Below are 21,132 nucleotides of genomic sequence, written 5' to 3' on the forward strand. Positions count from 1 at the left end.
CAGACATTCTTTTAAAATTATTTAAATTTTTCCTGATTTTTTTTAATTCTGAAAAATTAAAAAAATTTCACTCTAAAATCTTTCAAATTCTTTTTTGACAATTTTTGAAATCTTTTGAATCTTTACAAGTTTTAGTTTTTTTAATCTTTTAAAATTTTCTGAATATCTCTTAAACTTACTCAAATTTTAATGTAAATTTTTCAAAACCGACATAACATTTTTAAAAAATTGTGCAACAAAAGTGCACAAGAAGGTTTAAAAAGAATTATGTTACTCAATTTTTCTTAGATTATGTAATTTGCCCATGAACTTTTTTCATTCTCATGGTACCCTCTAAAATTCAGTTCACCCATAAAAATGGGTACATCCTGAATAATTAAAAAAATGTTCTCAGTCTTCCATATTCTTTTTCTTCACATGTTGAAATCTTTAAAACTTAAAATTATTCTTTTCAAATACAAACTAAACCATTTATAATTTTTCCATAAATCTTTAAAAAAATTTAATTTCCTCAAATCTTTAATAATTATTAAAAAAACACCGAACTTTTTTCGAATTCTTCAAAATAAGTTTTAGCCCATAATTTAATTTTTCTTATCTTATAATTTGGTATCGAAATGTTATGAGCAGAATTATTTCCTTTTCTTAAACAACCATTCACAGTTTAAATTTTCTCTTCTATCAATAATGTTTATAAACATTTAGAAATCAACTTTATGATGAATTACACAATTATTTATTTAGAAATTTTGATACACAAAGTTGATGCTGCATAAAATTAATAAATTAAAAATGTTAAGGAATCGGGTCAAAATACCCCGTAACCCTCATAGCAGACCGTACCGGAATTCGAAACTTATAATTTAGATTTAGGTGTAAAATTTAACTGACGAGTCACCAAATATAGTTGAAAATTGTAAAAGCAAACAATAGAGAAATAAATCAAATAAAAAATACTGTAAGCTATTAAAAATGAACACTCAGAAAATAATGTGGTTTAATCAATGACATTTTTGCTGATTCAACGATAGAATATGATTATTATATGGACAAAAAGATATTTGGCTGACCCAACCGATTTTTTTGTTTTGTCAATCAAATATCTTGTTGAATCGACTAATATTTGTTTGATTCAGCCAAAAAGGTATTTTAGTTTCCACTTGTATATGATGAGCTCGCGTGGGGGGGGGGGGTTAAAAGTTTACAGTCTCAAATGCAAAATATTTTGGCGAGCCTTATTATTTTGTCTAATTAAACAAAAATAGTTTATAAATTAATGAAATCACCATTTCATACAGAATTTAATTGATATGCAAAAAAAAGTGATTTTTTTCAAATGATAGGATTTATTTAACATATTGCAATGTCTAAGAAACAATAAAAATTACAATCATTCCAAAACTTTAAACCTTTTTAAGTTATTCAAGTCCATATTCCATAAAATTTTAATTAAACTTTGCCGGTTTTAAATAAACGATTAAAAGTTTTTAGGATTATTTTTAGGCGATTTAAAATAACATTTGAAGATCGTTTGGGAAGTAATTTCTATCGCTTCATTAATGTAGAACTATTTATTCACTTTGATGACATTTGAGTATTTTCTTCATAATCAAAATAATATGGCTTTTCGAATGAAATATGACAAGAACGTAATACGCTTGAGTCAAAAATCCTAAAAATGATAAAACTTACGACGACAAAACTTACTTGATTCCCAAAAAATTTAATTTTAATGAATGACCACACTGATAAAAGTTTCATGAAAGGTTATCCATCACGAAAAATTGAGAAAATGTACAGCTCAAAAGTCCGAATTGGTAACTGGTTCGAGGAATTAGAACTTCGAAAGGTAGAAATTTCGATAAATATTGTTAACCTTTAGGTATTAACGTGATTAAATTTTTGCGCTAACATAGATCCGAGGTCTCACAGACCACTGTATATATCTATATTTAATTAAATAAGTAAATAAGTTTTTTTAGCTAATTAAAAAAATATATGAAGGAAAGTTGGAATAAGTAAGAAATTAAACATGTTATCTAATTTGATTAATAATAATCTTTTATTCCAGTGGGGGGAGGTACCCACATAGCAGAAGCATGGTACGGTCTGAGAGACCTCACGTCCATACGTCCTTACTATTGTCCCTTTTCGCTCAAATGAGGGATAATCAAGACAGCTTGTGTTTTAAATACTTTACAATAAATTGAAACAGAAATATAAAATTGTGATGATATCGTGGACGTGCGGTCGCCTCGAGGAAGACCAGGGTGGAGGGACCCACATATCAGAAGCATGGTGCGGCCTGTGAGACCGCACATCCATATTTGAAGGTTTATATTATTAAGACCTCTACCTAGTAACTAGTGATAAATGCGTAAAAGATCCTTCTAAGAAATAAAAAATATATTTATTCAATTAGAAATGATTTTGCTCTGCAGGAAAAAACAGAACTTTATATTCAAAAGCGTGAGAATAAAGAACTGGTCGTACAAAAAATAAGAGAACTATTTCACAATGTATGCAGAGAAACCCGACTTTCTAGAAATGAAGATTATATTAAATTTGGAAATAAAATTCAACTCTTTGCGCCCGATATGCAAAGCTCTCGACCAAATTGTGAAAATATAAATTATGGAGTAGTAGTCGCTGGAACCGTTCCTCAAGATGCTATTGGAAAAATCAGTAGATTCGGAAATCGAAGTCCTGTAGTTTGTTATCCAAAATCCACACCCTGTACTCGAAATACATTTACAATCAAATCTGCAGATTATCAAAATAGGGATGGAAATAATCTTCTTTTTGGACAGGAATTCATTTTGCAGGTGAGTAATAAGTAATAAATTCTCCACACTTATAGGCAGATTCAGAAAATCAGTCGGGGGGGGGGGGGTCTTCATCGAATGCATGTGAAGGGGGGGCTCCCCTAATCATTTAAAGGAACTGTTCAAATTGAATATAATAAGGCGAAATTCCAGTTATAAGTTAATCTTGTAAGAAAATGGTAATTTATGTTTTTCAACCACAGTGATGATATTCATAAAAAACCGTGCTTTCTTACATGATATGTAATTTTTGTTGAAAAATCATCTTTATTTGGTCGACAATTCCATTTTTTTGGTCGAAAATTTATATTTTCTGGTTGAAAATTCGACTGCTTTGTAAAAAATTAGCTTTTCTAAATTTAAAGTTATCGGTTGGTTTTCAATAAAATTTTAATTTTTCCCTTTTTATTAAAAAAGTTACGGACATAGGGCCCAAAAATAACATGAGACACAAACTGACGTAAGGCCTTAAACTGGCACAGGGACCCAAATATATAAGGATAATATATATAGGACCCAAAATTGAGATAGGACCAAAAGTATACGAATCTAAAAGCTACGAAACCCTTCCTTGTTGACGCTCGTCGCCTACTTTGACTAATTTTTTTGTTTAAATTCAATTTTATTTTAATTAAAACTAAAATATCTTTTTTTTTAAATATCAACTATTGTATTTTCAGGGAGCGGATTAGAGTCACTGTAAAGTTAGCTAAAAAATGCAGCTCGGCTCTCGCATGCTGAGAACCGTTGGCCTAATCGGGGTTCTCTATATTTTGTTCAAAATTTATTTATTTTTTAATGACAATTCTTCTCTTTGGTTAAAAACTGAACTAATTTGTTGAAAAGTCGCTGTTTTGGATACAAATTAGTTTTTTTTTTTAAATTTAATTATTTGGTTGAAAATGAACTTTTTTTGAAATTTCATATTTTTGGGTTGAAAATTCAACTATTATGTATAGAAAAATCATTTTTTTTAATGAAAATCTAATTTCAATTTTTTTGTTAAAAATTTAGTTTTTATACTTTTAAATTCAACTATTTGTTTGAAAATGTATGTAGTTCTTTGAAAATGGTATTTTTTGTAAAAAAAAAACTAATCTTCTTGATTAAAAATTTAGGTATTCTGTTGAAAATTTATTTTTTTGGGTCAAAAAATATTTTTTTAACGTAGCATTGAACTATTTAATTGAAAATTGATTTTTTTGTGGAAACATCATATTTTTGGATAGAAAATTCAAATGTTTTGTACGAAAAATTCGTCTTTTTGTTTTGAAAATTCATTATTTTGGTAGAAAATTCAACTACAAACGTAGAAGATTTTTTTGGTTAAAAGTCATTTTTTTTAATAATAATGTAAATTCTATTTCTTCCATAAAATTGATCTTTTTAGTTTAAAAACTTAACAATTTGGTTGACAATTTGTCTTCTTAGTTGAAAAGTCCACTAGTTGGTTGTAAATATATGTATTTAGTTGAGAATCCTACTTTTTAAATAGGAAATTAATCTTTTTGGTTGAAACATATTGCTTTTCGCATATTTTTTTTTCTTTATTGGATGAAAAATCTTTTTTGAGGATCCAAGTATTTTATTAAGGATTCAATTATTTTGTTGAAAATTCGTCTTTTTTAGATGACCCTTAAATCAAATCACGAATAAAATCTAGTCGGGCAAAAATGACATTAGATAGAAGATTTGGGGGGGGGGGGGACTTTTGATCCATAACAAAAGGGGATTCTTGGTTTAAAATTTAAAAAACGCTAAAAATAAGGTCTGATGTTAATTTTCAAATTTTAAATTGGGTTTCCTAAATGTCTGGATATTTGCCCCCCCCCCCACTTTATCCACTCTACGGATCCGTGGTTTCCTCACACTAGGATAGATGAAATAATATCAAACCTTTCTTTTTCAATTGATCAACAGTTAACAGATTCTCCCGGAGAAGATTTATATTTAAGATCACCAACTCCATTAGTCGATGATACTCGCGGTCCCAGGCAACACAATCGAATTTTGTTAAGCAACATTAAAGACTGTTATTCTATATGGAAAGTTCTCTGCTGGGACAATAAAATGAGATTTGAAACTGAAGGATCTCCTTTTCCCTCTTCTACTAGGTAAAATTTTAACTTATACATATCAAGGGCGGATCCAGAGAGGGGGAATTTGTGCCTCCCCTCCCCCCAAGATCTGAGAAACCAAATTAAAAAATGTTGAATTACAAGTACCTAAAGCACTTAAGGTCTCTTAATTTCCTTGACAAATTTGATCACCCTAACTATTAGACCTTATTTTTAGTTTTTTCTTTTCTCAAATTTTGCACCATCATTTAGGAGTAATCCAAAAATAACGTAAGATTTTTTAGTCAATCAAGAAAAAAAATTTCACCCAAAATGTAGAATTTTTACCAAGAAGAGTAATTGTCTAATGTAAAAGGCGAATTGTCACAAAAAACATTCATTTTGAACCAAATAGTAGTGGAGTTTTCAAACTAAAAAAATACGAGCTCTCTTCAAAAACAGAACAGTTAGATTTTTCATCAAACAATTACATTTTCAACCAAAAAGACAATATTTTTACTAACAAAGGTGAATTCTCAAAAAATACAAATTTTTCGAATTAAATAGTTTTATTTCAAATCAAAAAGATTATTTTTTACGAAAAAGATGATTTTTTAACAAAGGTTAATTTTCCATTTTAAAAAACTAACTTTAAAGACATTACATAAATTTGCAACCATATATGTAGTTGAATTTCGAAACTTAAAATTTGATTTTTTAACAAAAAGGGAATAGTTGATTTTTCATGTAAAAAAATTAATTTTTAATAAAAATAAGGATTATTCTAAAAAAATTGAATTGCTAATTAAAATAAGGATATGAACCAACACAAGAATATGAAGTTTCAACAAAAAAGTTAATTTTCAATCAAAAACTTCTATTGTGAATTCAAACAATTATTTTTGACCCGAAAAAGGAATATCCAACAAAATACGTACATTTTTAAGCTTTTTTACTCTCAACAAAAAAGATTAATTTTCCAACAACAAAAAAACACGTATTTTCAACAAACCACATTAAATTTCAACCACCTAGTTAAGTTTCTGAACTAAAAAATATGTTTTTAACCAAAAATGAAATAGCTCAATTTTCATTTTAAAAAATTAACAATTAATCGAAAAATCAAATCTTCTACAAATTTGTTGCATTTTCTACTAAATTGTTGAATTTCCGATACAAGAAGACGAATTTTCGATGCAAAATAGCTGATGTTTTAAATTAAGTTAATTTCCAATTAAATAGTTCAATTTTAGGTTGAAAATATTCGATTTTAACCCAGAATTTTTTTTTTCAATAAAATACATAAATTTTTAAACAGAGTTATATATTTAACGAAGAAAATTAATTTTCGACAAAAAATACGAATATTCAACAAATTACTTAATTGCACAGCCAAATAGTTGAATGTCTGCACTAAAAAAAAAATAATTTTTAACTAAAAATGGAAGTCAAATTTTCATTTAAAAAAATTTCTAATTAAAGAAATTATAATTTCCCAATAAAAAAAATATATATTCTACAAAATAGTTGAGTTTTCAACCCGAAAATATGAAATTTCAACAAAAATTTCATTTTCAGTCAAACATGAATATTATATCATATTTTATATTTTAAGTAATATTTAATTTTAAACAAAAAACAATTAAGTTTAACCAAAACATATAAATTTGCAATCAAACCGTTACATTTTTAACCAAAACCAATGGTTTTCTGGAACGAAATATTCATTTTCAACAAAATGGGTTCATTGTTAAGCAAATAGTTTACTGTTCTACGAAAAAGATCAATTTTCACAAAAAAACACGAATGTTCAACAAACTACATAAATTCACAACCAAACAGTTGATTTTCTGAACTAAAAAATCAATTTTTAACCAAAACCGGAAGAAATTTGTTAATTTAAAAACGAATCTTCTACAAAACATCTGAATTTTTAACCCGAAAATATGAAGAAATTCTAACAAGAAGTTTGAGCGCGCCTAGGTCGCGCGACGGTTGAATCTCGCGCTCGATAATAGGTTACCTCGCGCTTCGCGCTCGAACATAATTACACCTCGCGCTTCGTGCTCGGATATTTATTTTTTGCATTTAGATGCTTGAAAAAAACTTTATCAAAAAGATCTCTTTTAGATGGCAGTATTTATATGCGTCTTTGTATTCTGAATCGTCTACTTAATTAAGTATAGTCAAAGGTTAAGTTTCTCAAAGCTCTGTAGGCTTTGAGGTACACATTCTCATCGTGACACTCGCGCTGTGCACTCGATTTCCGACAGACATTTGTAAACAGGTTTTGTTGGATTTTTTTTCTCGTAACTTTCGTTGTTTTTCCACACATTTTTTTTTATTTTACTTTTTTCAACGTTATTTTTCAAGAATAAATCAAAAAGTACGCGTCCTATCAAGAAGTGATTATTAACGAAATTGTAGATCTTTTTTGGGATAACCATTTTTGTTAATTCATCTTTTTTTGTACCGTACATAGTTTGTCCACAAAATGGAATTTTTTATTTTCCATTATTTTTTGTACAATCAAAATTTGAATTTTCGATTTTTGAAGAAAATCCAAAAATTGGTTATGATAATCTTGTAGGGCTATAATTCTGAGAATTTTCTTTTTATCGAAAAAAGTCATAAGGATAAATTGTTTGTTCTTTTCAATTCTATAAATATCCGTACATAGAATTTTCAAATTCAGGAAAAAGTGGTCTCAAAAATTTTCAAAATGCGCTCACTTTTTGAATTTTCATCAAAAATGGCTGGTTAACGAACTCGTCCTTTCTTTTACGACCTAGAAAAAGTGTGCCAAAGATGGATTTTAATTCGTTAATTTTTTCGAGAGTTATCGTGTTTACAGGCGGACGGACAGACAGACGCCATCGTGAAAATCTGATTCGGATGTCAAACTTCCGACAATTCTAATACTTTCTCAATCATAAATTATGAGAATGTAAAAAGGGAAGTTTCAACAAATTAGTTCATTGGTTAACCAGAAATGAACTTTCGACTAAACTTATGAATATTTAACAAAAAAATGAATTTTTAATAAAGTAGTTCAACTCACAATCCAAAAAGATGAATTTTCAATAAAAAATATATTTTGTATTTCAAAAAAAAATATAATTAAATTGGAAACAAAAAACAATTAGGTTTCACCAAAAAAGACAAAATTTCAAACAAACAGTGGAATTTATAACAACAAAGAAATTGTTTTCTCACACGAATTTCCAACAAAATGGATAAATTTCTAACCAAATAGTTGAATTTTGGTTAGATTTGGATATTTAACCCCCCCCCCCCCCCCCCCCCCCCCCCCCTTCTACATAGATTCGTTGAAGAAAATTCGCAATCACCCCCTCAGAAAAATTTTCTGGATCCGCCCATGATACATATAAAACTGATAAAAATTGTAATAAACTTTGAATTTTTAACATATATTTGATAAAATAAAATAATTCAGAGTGGTTATCACTCACATGATGACTGGAGAATGCTTAGCAGTTGAAGGCTCAGACTGGTACACAAGTATTTTCGGAAACGAATGTGGAATATCCGTTCACACCTATAGAGATATTTTCAAACGAGAAACTGCAGAATGTCTCTGGATGTTCATAACTGAAGAAATCCCTCGATGTATCGAAGAAAGATGTGAATAAAAATATTGATTCTTCCCCTAAACAATACATGTGTTCTCAATTAAGAAATCTTCATTTTATCTAAACAAATGTTTATTGGTAAAATAATAGAGGTAGACAATCACCTTAGTCAGATATAGTATTTTTTAAGTTATTACTTAAAAAATTAAAAAAGCTAACTTACATCACACAAAAACAAAAAACATGTTTAAAGATTTGTACAAATTTAAACAAATTAGATTAAATTTACAAAACTTAAGTCTATTGAATCAAAAACTTTATCCAAAAATAAAAAGAAACTCACGTCTCTCATTTTCTTAATAAGATTTGTATCACGTTTTAGAAATACGTCGCTTTACTTAATTTAATGTTCAAAATTGATCAATCCATTCATTGTTTTTGTAGTCTTTTCCTGTTTAAATTCAATTTCCTTCTGGTTATTAAGATCATCCCAGTTTGAATATTCTTCAAAAAACAAGCTTCTCTTCAATTTCTTACTTTTCTTCTTGTTTTTCGTTTTATCCTTGATTTCGAAATCAGAAGAAGAGTCTTCCTTATCCAGACTTTCCTTTTTGCTTTGGTGATCAGTCTTTGATAATTCGATCTTCTGCGAGTTCTTTCCTTCTGTCTTCTCTATTTTATTTTCAGTCGAAGAATCGTTCAATTTTTCAGAATCTCTCCCAGACTTTTTCTTCTTCTTCTCTGGTTTTCTGGCATTTTTTAGCTGGAGTTTTTCTACTTTCTGCTCCGTCTCCGACGCTATTTCAACAATCCATTTATCCAATATCTTCTTATTCTTTTTCTTCTTATCGTTTTCATTTTTCACCTTATTAATCGACAATGAATCAGACTCTTTCTGTTCCTTATCACTTTTTGCCTTCACTTTCGAAATATCTAAACTGTTGTACTTCTCTTTTTTGGCTGAAGATTCCGCAATCAAATTACTTAGTACCGTCTTTCCTTTTTCAATTTTCAAACAGGAAGCTTCAGATTTTCCTTTTCTTTCATTGAATTGATTAAACTTTTTTTCCTTTTTCAGTTTTTCCTTCTTCGGCTTTTTCTCTTCCCAGAGTCCTACGTCAGAGGAACCTGACTCATTATCCAGACGCTTATCAATTTTATTTTTTTTTCCTGTCAGATTTTCTGGAATTACGACCGGTGGTTTCTCATCCAAAGCGTATTCGTCAATATTCCACATTTTCTTTTGCTTAACATCGACTTTCGGTTCAACTTTTTCTTCTTCATCGCTCTCTGACAAAAAGTGTTTCCGTTTCCTTTTCTGCGCAGTATTCACTGATTGTGGACTCTTAAAAGATTCAAATTTATTATCTTCTGGCTTTTCATCTTCATTATCGATACGCTTGTTAATTTTATGTTTCTTTCCTGTCAAGTTTTCTGGAGTTGCGACCGGTGGTTTCTCATCCAAAGCGTATTCGTCAATATTCCACATTTTCTTTTGCTTAACATCGACCTTCGGCTCAACTTTTTTTTCTTCTTCGCTCTCTGATAAAAAGTGTTTCCGTTTCCTTTTCTGTGCAGTATTCGCAGCTTCTGAACCCTGAGAAGATTCTAATTCATTATCTTCGGGTTTTTTCTCTACCAGATCCAGCATGGATTCTTGAGTGAAAAGTTTCTTCTTCTTCTTTTTCTTCTTTGGATTTTTCGGAATGTTGGAAGCTGGATGTGTTACTTCTTTCGAAATAGTCACTGAAGATTCTTGGGTATCGCAACGTTTTCTTCTCTTCCTTTTCGGTTCATTTTCCGCAGACCAAGTATTGATGAAAGCATTTTTTGGACGAACAATCAAGGAAGCAACTGGTTTGATTTCAACTAAAAAAATTTAATGAATTTAATTATTTCAAAATTTGCTACTTTATACAGTAAAATTCCAATTATTCTAAAAAAGCTGATAATAATTTTTTTAATATCTGAATTTAGGAATTAAAAAAATTACCAGTTTTGTAAGGCATTTTCGATTCCTCGGAACTACAAACAAAGATTAAAGTTTCTGGTTTCAGCAAAGATGCTTTATACTCTTTTTTGCCAAGTTGTAATTCGCTTTCTTTGTAAAACATTTGCTCTCTTTTCAAATTTTTTGAAATTTCCTGAAAAGAATCAAGTAATTAACAGGACTTAATATTAAAATAATAAATTAAAATAATAATTTTTAAATTATGAAAAATTATCAGTCAATTTCATGATCACATACAAAAGTGATTGCATTTTTAGATAAAGTTTAAATACAAAATATTTTTTATAAATACAAACCTTTTCCGGAATTAGAATCGACCACATGTCAAAGTCATCCCAAATAGTTTGCAAATTTATTGTGGTAGGCACATTATACTCAATCAGATTTTCCTTTTTAACTAATTCCTCGTACTGAAAAAAAATAATACCTTGAACTGCATTAATACATTAAAAAAAGCTTCTGTAGTTTTCAGTTTTAATATGTGATTAAAAATCTATTTATCATTTTTTCCTATACCTCCGTCATTTTTTGGAAATTTTCAGTGATAACCTTGTCATTTTCTTTCAATTGCTGCATTTCATCAACGACCACCTGATGTTCAATTCCCTTCTTTAATTTAGTATTTGCACTTTCTAAATTAGCAAGCGCATATTTGAGACACTCCTTCTTTCTACTTTCCGTTGACTTCGTCTTTTCATTTTTCAAAGGAATCTGAGTATCTGGATCAGAAATTACTTGAGAAGAGCCAAAATTCTGAGTTTCTACATTTTCTATAGCTTGACTACTACTCCTCTCTTTTCCATCTATTTGCTGTTGCAAAAACGACACACCTTCTTGAATATAATTATAAAAATCCCGATCCTCATCTGGTTGAACTACTTCTGTAATTTTCTCGTTTTCATCTTCTTTAGAATCATCTTCAGATTCGCCTGAACTTCGGACCAAATCCTTTGGAATCTCTTTCTTCTTTGGCGATTTTTCTTTCTTAGGCGATTTCTTTTCATTTGATTTCTTCTTTGGAGAATCTTTCTTCTTAGGAGATTTCTTCTTATCATCTTCCTCGCTTTCCGAGTCTGAAGAATACGATTTTTCCTTTCTCACAAACTTTTTATCCTGATTCATTTGAGCCTGAGAAAATTCTTCATCAGAAGAACTATCACTGCCCATAGTCAAATCCAATCTTTTCATCTGTTGCACTTTTTCCAAACTTTTAGCAGACATTACTTCCTCTCCCTCATCACTCATATCGGGATTTTCTGAAACTTCGATTTTGTGCTCATCGATTGCTATTTTATTATCGTCCAAGTTAACATAAGTTTCTTCGTGTTCGAGAGTCAATCTCAATTCTTCATCATCCTGTTTCTCTTCTTCACTTTCAGAATCATGTTTCCGATCTACAAATTGCGTAAATATTTCCCTTGAATCCATTTTGACTTCATTCGAATCTTCATTATCATTCTCTATTTTCTCTGTCTCATTTGAATCAATATTTTGAATGTCAGTAAATGCTTTCTCTACTATTTTGAGATTGGATTCTTCAGATATTAATTCTTCTCTTTCTTGATCTTCATTGTCTTCTATCTCATATTTTTCTTCATCAACTTCACCACTCTTATTTTTCTTATCATTATTTTCTACACCAAGTTTCAATTTTGGATCTTCATTCTCTTTTTCTTCCTCATTACTTTTTGAATCCTCTTTCAGTTTTTTGACTTTCCTTCTTTCAGTTATGTTTTTAGGTTCGTGGATTTCTTTTTGCTTTACTTCTTTTTCGCCTTCCGATTCTTCTTCACTGCTAGATTCCTTTACCTTCTCTTGTTGAATTATTTCTTTTTGTTTCACTTCTGGTTTTTCACTCTCTGAGTCTTCTTCACTACTAGAATAATTTACCTTCTCTTGCTGAATTTCTTTTCGTTTTAATTTATAATTTTTATCTTCTGAGTCTTCCTCACTACCAACTACCTTTACTTTTTCGCTAACTTTTCTTCTTTCCTGTTGTTTTCTTTCTTCTTTGTCGCTCTCTGAGTCGTCATCATTACTAAAATCCTTGACCTTTTCTTCCACTTTTCTTTTTTCCTGCTGTTTCTCGTTTTTCAATCCTTCTTCATTAATTGAATCATCTTTTTCTTCCAAAGAATCTTTTTGTTCAAATTGTTTCTTCGGACTTTCCATCCCTTCCTTTTGCTCCTCGAAATCAGATTCACTACTTGAGAAAATATGACTTTCATGATCTTTTTTATTCGGTTCTTGTATGCTCTCTTTTTCCTTTTTACTGTTCTTACTTTGTTTCTCGGATTTCTTCCCCTTTTTAGGAGTCCTTTCTTGATTGATTAATTTCTTATCGATGGGCTTTTTGATAATAAATTTTTTAATCTTCTCAAGGCCTTCATCACTTTCTTCAATTTCATCTTCTACCCGGTCAGTCAAGACTTCCTCCTGACTTTCGTCTTCTTCGTCCCCTTTCTCGGCCTCGTATTCTTTTATCTTCTCATCTTTTCCAAAATTCGATTTCTTTCTATGTTCCTCTTTTCTCGCAATTTTCCGTTGCTCAGATTTTTCTTCCCGCTTCTCATCATTTTCTTTGCTCTCCTTCAGTTTCCAAGACGAAGATTCCGATTCATCACATTGTTCCATCCCCACGACATCAATTTCTTCCTCTTCTTCGGGAATCTCTGTTAAACCTTCTTGTTTCTTACCCACGATTTTGTACTTTTTGTCCACAATTTCCGATCCAATAATTTTCGGTGGATGTTTCTCTTTATGAGGCTCATTATTTCGTATAAATCCATTCTCATAATTTCCTAATGTTTCGGCTCCTTTTAAACTTTCAACCTCAGATGCATCTTCCGCTTCTAAGCCGAAATTATTATCATTATTGTAACTATTCTGATTAGTATTTATATTGTTAATAGCAGATTTTCTCGCATATTTCTGCTTCGGTGTGCTTTTCTTAATGTCTAAAAATTTTTTACATTTTCCTTTTAATTTCGCAGACTCCTCTGTAGAATCGTCTTCAATTCCTGAATCTTTCGGCTGATTTTGATTTTTTTTGGTCAAAAAATCACCGACTAGACTCTTCTTCTCTGTTTTGTCAGAAATATCTGAGCAATCGTCTGGATATTGTGTACTTTGGGCGATAGCCATCATGTGAGACAAATTTAAATCAGAATCTTGAGTTTCGTTCAGTTTGTTTTTATCCGAATTTTTTTCGGTTAGGTTTTCTGTTTCGGAATCTCCAATAATAGTAGAGAGATTTTTCTTGACGTCCTCGCGTGTTTTATTCCGTAGCTTTCTATTTTCTAAAACACGTTTTTGGACTGAGGTTTTGTTGCTGCTTTCGAGTTGAGGTTTAGAAACTTTTCGAGGACTAACTCGAGTCTTTGGAGGCGATTCAGTCGTTTCAGAATGTTCTTTTTCTTCAATTTGTCGCTCTTCGTCTTTCGGTGAAGAAGTTTCTTCAGGACGGGAAATATTTTTTCTTTCTAAAAAGTTTGTTAGCATTGTTTGAACTCTTTTCGATTTCCGAACAGTTGACTTTCGAGATGTCGAAGGCTGAACTGATATTCTTAAAGAAGTATGTTGGTTTCTTATGGAAGGTGAACGAGAAGTTTGAGTTTCTGTAAACACAACATTTTTATTTGTTTTTAAATTATTTTTAGACGATTTTTGATAGTTATTTTCTATTCATTTCTTATGAGGGTCTGTCCATAAAGTACGTTGTCAATTTGAGAGTGGAAGGTGTAGCAAAAAAAATACTTTTAGTAACGGAAGGGGGGCAGTAGAAGTAACGTTATGAACTTAGATAAAGTTTAGTAAGTTTTCTTATGCTAAATTTGAACAAAGGTTATGAATTCCGTGTAAGATGCCCCTGCAACGGTACAGTCTAATGATAATTTAGTAAGTTTGAAAATAACTTTCGTATTTCAGACTTCACGATACCTCTATCCTATTTAACAAATTCCTCTACTCTTATCTTTTTGTTTCGGAATTCATTTAATTTGGTTAAACATTAAACTATATGGTTGAAAGTTGAACTACTTTATTAAAAATCCTTTTTTTTGTTGTTGAAGATTCATAGTTTTATTACAAATTCATCTCTCTGGTTAAAAACTTTACCGCTTTTTTGAAAACTATATTCTTATGTTCGAGAATGGATTTTGAAATGGTATATGGTAGAAAATAAATGTATTTTGTTGAAAATTCGTCTTCTTCGTTGGAAATGAATCTTTGTTGGTTAAAAAAGCAATTGTTTGATCGTAAATTAATCTGTTTTGCTCAAGAATTTAACTATTTTTTATTTCAATTAAAAATATTTTTCGTTTTTAATATCAACCATGTCATGTCTTAATTTAATTAATTATAAAATTTAATTATAAAAAATCTATTGAAAGTTTAACTGCTATGTTTATCTTTTCTAAAGATTCGCCGCTTTTTATGAAAATGTATAAGTAAAAATGATTTATTTGGTATAAAATTAATGTGCTTTGTTGAAATTTCTTCTTTTTTGGTAGAAAATAATTCGTATTTGTGTAATTTGTTTTAATTATTCTTAGTTGAAAATGCAACGAGTGTGATACAAAATTCATGTATTTTGTCAAAAATGTATCCTTCTTAGTTGAAAATGAACCTGTTTGTTTAAAATTCAACTGGCTTCTAAATATTTTTGTTTATTACAAAATTTAACTATTTGGTTGAAAATTCAACAGTTTTTGTTTGAATTTTTAACTTTTTTTTTTGAAAATTCGATAATTTGAATGCACATACACCTTTGTAGGATAAAAATATAACTATTTTGTTATCAATGTGATTACTTTGTAGCAAATTTAACTATTTTGACGAAGTCATATTTTTTGTTAGAAAATTAAACGAGTTTGTTGAAAATTCTTCCTTTTGGATTGCAAATTAATCATTTATGGTAGAAGTCACATTGTTTGGTTGAAAAATCATTTTTCTTAGTTAAAAATTAACTTTTTATTGAGAATTCAACTGTTTTATAAACCCATTATCTTTTTGGATTGAAAATGGAGTTATTTGTTTAATATTTAATCTATTTTTTTTAATTCGTAGCTTCTGCTTGGTTAAAAATGAATTTTTTGATGAAAATTCATTGGATTCCTTCGAAAATTTTGGCTTTAAAATCAAAATTTTATCATTTAAACAAAAATTTTAAGCGCAAAACAAAATGACTTTACTGCCTTATTTCACACATATGTAATTTATCTATATTATTACAAATAATGTATTAATCGAATGTATAGGCTTTGAATGTTAGAGGCGCCTGTAGCCTGAAAATTCAAATTTAAAAAAAATTCAAGTCATAAATATTTTTAATGAATGTCACAATTCATAAAGGTTGAACGTGATTCAATTTGGAAAGATAAAAATATAAAAATAGAAATAAATTAAAAGACTGAGAACTATGAAATTCTATAAAATATTCTAAGAAACGTTTCTAAGATTCCATATTCTTGTTTTTAATTTAAACCCGTCAAGAGTGAAAAATATTTTCTTTTGAAACAGTCCTATTTTTAATCAAATGTTCATAAGTAGAAATATTCCAAATTTAGATAAATTGTCCAATAATTTCAAATCAACACATTCGTAATTAAATGCTTTTATTCAATCTCAAATACTGGTCAAATATTGTTTCATTCTGAAATATTTCATTTTTACACATTCTATTTGAAAATTTTGAATTAAAAAAAAAAGAAAATTACTTTAATATTCAGCAATATTTCACTGTTTATTTGAAATAACCAATTATAAATATTTGAATCAATCAAGCCTTTAAAACATTTAAAAGAACTACCTGGACCTTTGAATATATCTACCTGAGTGCCTGCGGAGAAATTCTCTGAGCTACTCTGACCCTAGAGAATCTTTAGAATATACTCAGAGATTTCTTTCGGTAGGGTCTAATTGATTTTTTTACTAAAATGATGCGTTTTCAACCACAAAAATATATTTTTAACAAACAAACAATTTAACAAACAATTTAAAAATCAAAGTCACTTTATGCACATTTATTTGCAGTTTGTTTCGATTTAATTACTGTAACTGAAAACAGTTTCAGCTTTAAGAGTTGGAATTTTTTAATTCCAATAATCATAATGTTTCTTGTAAGCCAGGAAATCCCCGGAAAATAAGCGGTAATATTTTACTTCATTTTATTTATATTGAAACTATTCACATCATAAGATAATCATATATTTTTTTCATATCGAAAGCCAGTTTTTTTGTATCTCACACATTTCTTACTCATAAAATTTCAGCAGAATTTTTCGAATATTGTAATCAAAAGCCTTAAAAAACTATTTTGCACAAATTGTATTAAATTCAAATGGTTTACTATTTAAAAATGACCTACTCCACCAGTTTCCGTTAAAGATAACAAATATGTATTTCACTGAGATCTATAACTTTGATATTCAACACTTTTATCTAAAATCAATATTTTTAGTGATTAAAAAAAAAAAACTAATTTTTGTAAAAAAAATGTTAATAACCTAATTGCTATTAATCGGTGCCAAAATTCCTTTTGGGACTTTTAACTGTATAATGAAAAAGGAACCCCTAGGCCAAGTATAAGTCAATATTCTTGGGTGACTCAGAATATATATGCAATTAAACCGAGCATATTATAAATAATGTTTCTTCAGACCTTGTAAATCTCTAAGGGTGTAAAAATAATACTATTCATATAGAAAATTAAATAAATGTTTTTTCATTTTTAAAAGTAAATTTGTTAAAGGATGAGTACTATAATAATATTGTTAGTTTTTAAGGAATTAATTATTATATTTTATTCAGAGAACTTTAACAAATTACATCATAAGATATTTCTTAATATATAATCAACATCGAATAATTAAACAAATAAATAATAATTAAAATGTGATTAATCATTTTTTTTCAATTTGTTCGAAAAGTCCATGAATTTAAATAATAATAAAAAAAATTATGCATGTATATTTTCAATTAAATATATTTTCCAGGTGAGTAGATACCATATAAAACTGGAGAAATAAGGTGATTTTTCACGACAATACATACGAAAATAGGAACATATTTATGTTATAAATCTAATTAGTATAGGTACTATGTTAAACTCATGTTAACACGCTTCAAATTCCTAAATCAAAAAGTAAAAATATTGCACTTTCAACAAGACAGATGAACAAAGTAGTTGAATTTTTAACCAAAAATGAATTTTCTACCCAAAAAGAAGAGATTTAAAAAAATATATATGAATTTTAAACCAAATATTTGAAATTTTCAATTAAAAAAAAAAATGATTTTCAACCAACTGAAAAAGATTAATTTGCAACTATGAATTCAATTACCAATCTTCCACTGGAATAGTTGAACTGTCACCAAAAAGATGAATTTTCAAAGACGAAGATGAATTTTCTACCAAAAAACACGAATTTTCGACAAAATGCATGAATTTTATACAAAAAAAAATCAATTGTCAACCAAAAAGTGAGCAGTTAAATTTCCAGTTAAAAAATAAATTTTCAACAAAACACATAAACTGTCAACTAAAATGATGAAATATTCGAGTGGAACTGTTAAATTTTCAGCTAAAAAATAATTTTTAACCAAGAAAAAACAATAATTTTCAACAAAATACTTAAATTTTCTACCGGAGATGAATTCTTAATGAAAATTATTAATAAAAAGATTAATTTTCTACCAAATAAGACGATTTTTGAACAAATTAAATCAACTTTTAACGAAACATTAAAATTTTCAATTAAAAAAGACCAATTTTTAATACAAATACTTGAAGTTTGAACTAAAAAAGATCAATTTTCAACAAAAAATGGAATAGGTAAATTTTCAGTTGAAAAAATTAAATTTTCAACCAAACAGATGAACTTTCAACTGAAATTATGAAACTTTAACGGGAAAACTTAAATTTTCAACTGGAATATTTGAATCTTTAACTGGAATAATTGAATCTTCAACCAAAATGATTAATTCTCTACTAAAAAAGATGAATTTTCAACAAAATAGTTAAATTTTAAGTTAAAAAATCCAGCCTAGAGCAAGAAAAAACAATTTTAACCCTTTGAGGGGCACATTTTTCTCTTCGACGAATTATTAATAATAATAATAAATTATTAATAAACAATTGCACATAATTTTCTATGATAATTACATAACATGGATCCCTAAGATTCTGAAGATACACACTTGTAGATCAAAAACTTTAAAATATACCAGAAATCCACAACAAACCATGAACAAAAAGGTGGGAGGAATACTTTCCACTGCCCCTCAAAAGGTTAGAAATTCACTTTAAAAAAAAGAGATGGACGATATTCCAACCAAAAAAGATTTTAGTGCTAAATAAAAAACAGTTGCATTCAACAAAATAGGTGAATCTTCAACCAAGACAATTTTTTCAAATAAGAGCAAAACATTTCAACCAAACTGTTGAGTTTTCAATTAGAAGATGAATTTACAATCAAAAATAGAATAGGTAAATTTTTCAGTTAAAAGAATTAATTTCCAACCCAAATAAAACTAAATTTAAAAAAAGTTAAATCCAGCAATATAAAGCTACTTTTACAAATGAAAACATTGTTATTAAATTTTATATCAAAATTTAAAAAAATGTAGACACGCTTTCGAAAAAATTCCGACTTTGAAAAAAATTCTGACATTTCCAGGAATATAAAAATTTCTTGATATTCCCTGATTCACGACCTAAAATAAAACGAAATTTAAAATTAAAACTAAAATACTGAAACATCAACAAAATTTTGAAACCTGAATCACTGTTTTCTGTACTGCTTTTCTTTGATTCTTTTCTCCTGCTGCAATTTTCGTCTTCTCTACCAGATAAAGAAATAATGGGATTTTCCCCAATAAGTATATCATCATAGTCACGATCATCTTCACTTTCTTCAGCACTAGAATAAGCCAAAAGGTCGGGATTACTGTCCCTTGAATTTGCAATTTTGGATCTTGAACTAGGTTCGTAATCACTTTCTTCGTCAACTGAAGTATTTCTCAAATAAGATCTCTTAATGTCGAGATACTGATTATAACTTTTTAATCCAGAATATTTTCTTATCTCACGATTAACAATTTTTGTACGTTTTTTAATTTTTGATGTGAACTGCAATGCGTGAGTTAAGGAATCATTTGACAAGCGATCTGGTACTGTGTTTTCAACTAACATCCAGGTCACTGTCTCCATTGTGCCTCTATTTCTACTCATTGTCTTTTTTAATTGTCACTAGTTTATTTTTCTTTTAAAATCACTCACTAATCCGATAACATTCCGAAGCGAATATTCACACAAGTGGCACAAGAGCATTGTAATCTTATGGAATAGTTTCATCTGGTTATATCGTTAACTAATGACACACCGAAAGCATTTTTTTATTTGAGAATAACTTTCATTCAATCACATCGACTGAAAAACTAAATTTAATCGAAATTTGTTTGAATGAAAACAGACAGTCACCTTTTCAAACTTGTTAAAGCACGTGTGAAAAAGTTAGGTTAAGCCGAAAACGATGATCATGAGTTAGTTCTGAAATTTGCCGCCAGAGGGAAAGTGTGGGAAATTTGAATTATTAACATGAAATTATAATATTTAATCGGTAACGCAACAAGAAAGTTTCAGCAAAAAATAATAATTGCAGTCAGATGATTGTTCTTGAAAGTAATAAAAGCCTAGACGTATTTTCTTTGAATGGTTCAAATTACATTTTCGGATATCACAGTGTACTTATGCTTAAAAATTATTCTTGTTTACACATTTTCTGATTGTAAAAATAACTAAATACTCAATAGCTTTATTTTTTATATGAAAGAATACATTAACTTGAATAATTTGGTATAACAATTTTTTATGCAATTACCTATTTCCAACCATATATAGTTAATAATTTAAAAAATTATTCCTAATGTTATTGACTGGGCAAATACTAATAGTTTTTGCCCATTTTCCAATTATTTTTTTTTATTAACCATTGCAACGCTAAAAATTCACAGTTGAAGCCTCGGCAGAAAGAATGTTGTATTATCACAAGTTCTGTGTCCATGGAGTTCTATAATACATTTATGTACAAATAGTCAAGTTTATTTTAAATCTTTAATTTGATATAATTTTTAATCGAAATCAATTCCAAACTCAAAAGTGTAGTTTTTCAAATCTAACTTTAGACATATTAAACTGACACAAAAACAGAAAATTGCATTTCTTAAGTGTCGACAATTTTGAAAATAATTATTCTTGATTTTTAAAATAAATTATTGGTATTACCGACTTCTGTTTTCTTTTTATTAAATTAGGCCTCAACCAAAACAGAATAATTTTGAAACCAAAAAGACGGATTTTTCTGCAAACCAGTTGAGATTTTATTTTTCATCTCACAAATATTAATTTTTAACAAAAATGACAGAATTTTCTACTAAAAAAGATAAAATATCCAGCAAAAATGGAATAGTTATGTTTTAAGTTAAAAAATCTATTTTTAAATAAACAAAAATGAACTTTCAACAGAATAGTTAAATTTTCGACCATCCCCTACCGATAGAAAGCTCTGAGTTTTCTCTAGCGAAATAGCCTGGCCCATTTGAGAATATAAGCAGAGTCGATTTGAAACAATTTAGTCTGAGAGATA

At 28.6% G+C, this 21,132-nt stretch overlaps 2 protein-coding genes across 4 annotated transcripts; one reads left to right on the forward strand and one right to left on the reverse strand.

Annotated features, from left to right (window-relative positions):
- The first annotated feature begins 1,541 nt into the window (after positions 1–1,541).
- On the forward strand, positions 1,542–8,539 carry LOC117175974 (cilia- and flagella-associated protein 161-like). 2 transcript variants are annotated; one of them, XM_033365864.1, is made up of 5 exons: positions 1,542–1,849; positions 2,072–2,333; positions 2,442–2,825; positions 4,746–4,939; positions 8,340–8,539. In XM_033365864.1, the coding sequence occupies exons 3-5, from the start codon at positions 2,598–2,600 to the stop codon at positions 8,533–8,535; spliced, it is 618 nt and encodes a 205-aa protein (XP_033221755.1). In that variant the 5' UTR covers positions 1,542–1,849; positions 2,072–2,333; positions 2,442–2,597; the 3' UTR covers positions 8,536–8,539. The 2 variants fall into 2 exon arrangements, with proteins under 2 accessions (XP_033221755.1, XP_033221754.1); XM_033365863.1 differs by lacking the exon at positions 2,072–2,333.
- Positions 2,156–19,982, reverse strand: LOC117175972 (titin-like). 2 transcript variants are annotated; one of them, XM_033365861.1, is made up of 7 exons: positions 19,265–19,982; positions 11,003–14,103; positions 10,783–10,896; positions 10,469–10,619; positions 8,819–10,344; positions 8,356–8,552; positions 2,156–2,734 (listed from the first exon to the last, which is right to left on the reverse strand). In XM_033365861.1, exons 1-5 carry the CDS (start codon positions 19,716–19,718, stop codon positions 8,879–8,881), a joined length of 5,286 nt encoding a protein of 1,761 aa, XP_033221752.1. In that variant the 5' UTR covers positions 19,719–19,982; the 3' UTR covers positions 2,156–2,734; positions 8,356–8,552; positions 8,819–8,878. The 2 variants fall into 2 exon arrangements, with proteins under 2 accessions (XP_033221752.1, XP_033221753.1); XM_033365862.1 differs by lacking the exon at positions 2,156–2,734 and having other exon boundaries at positions 8,293–8,552.
- Positions 19,983–21,132: the final 1,150 nt, after the last annotated feature.

The sequence above is a fragment of the Belonocnema kinseyi genome, chromosome 7 (genome assembly GCF_010883055.1).
Source record: "Belonocnema kinseyi isolate 2016_QV_RU_SX_M_011 chromosome 7, B_treatae_v1, whole genome shotgun sequence".
In the NCBI taxonomy this organism is placed as follows: Eukaryota; Metazoa; Arthropoda; class Insecta; order Hymenoptera; family Cynipidae; genus Belonocnema; species Belonocnema kinseyi.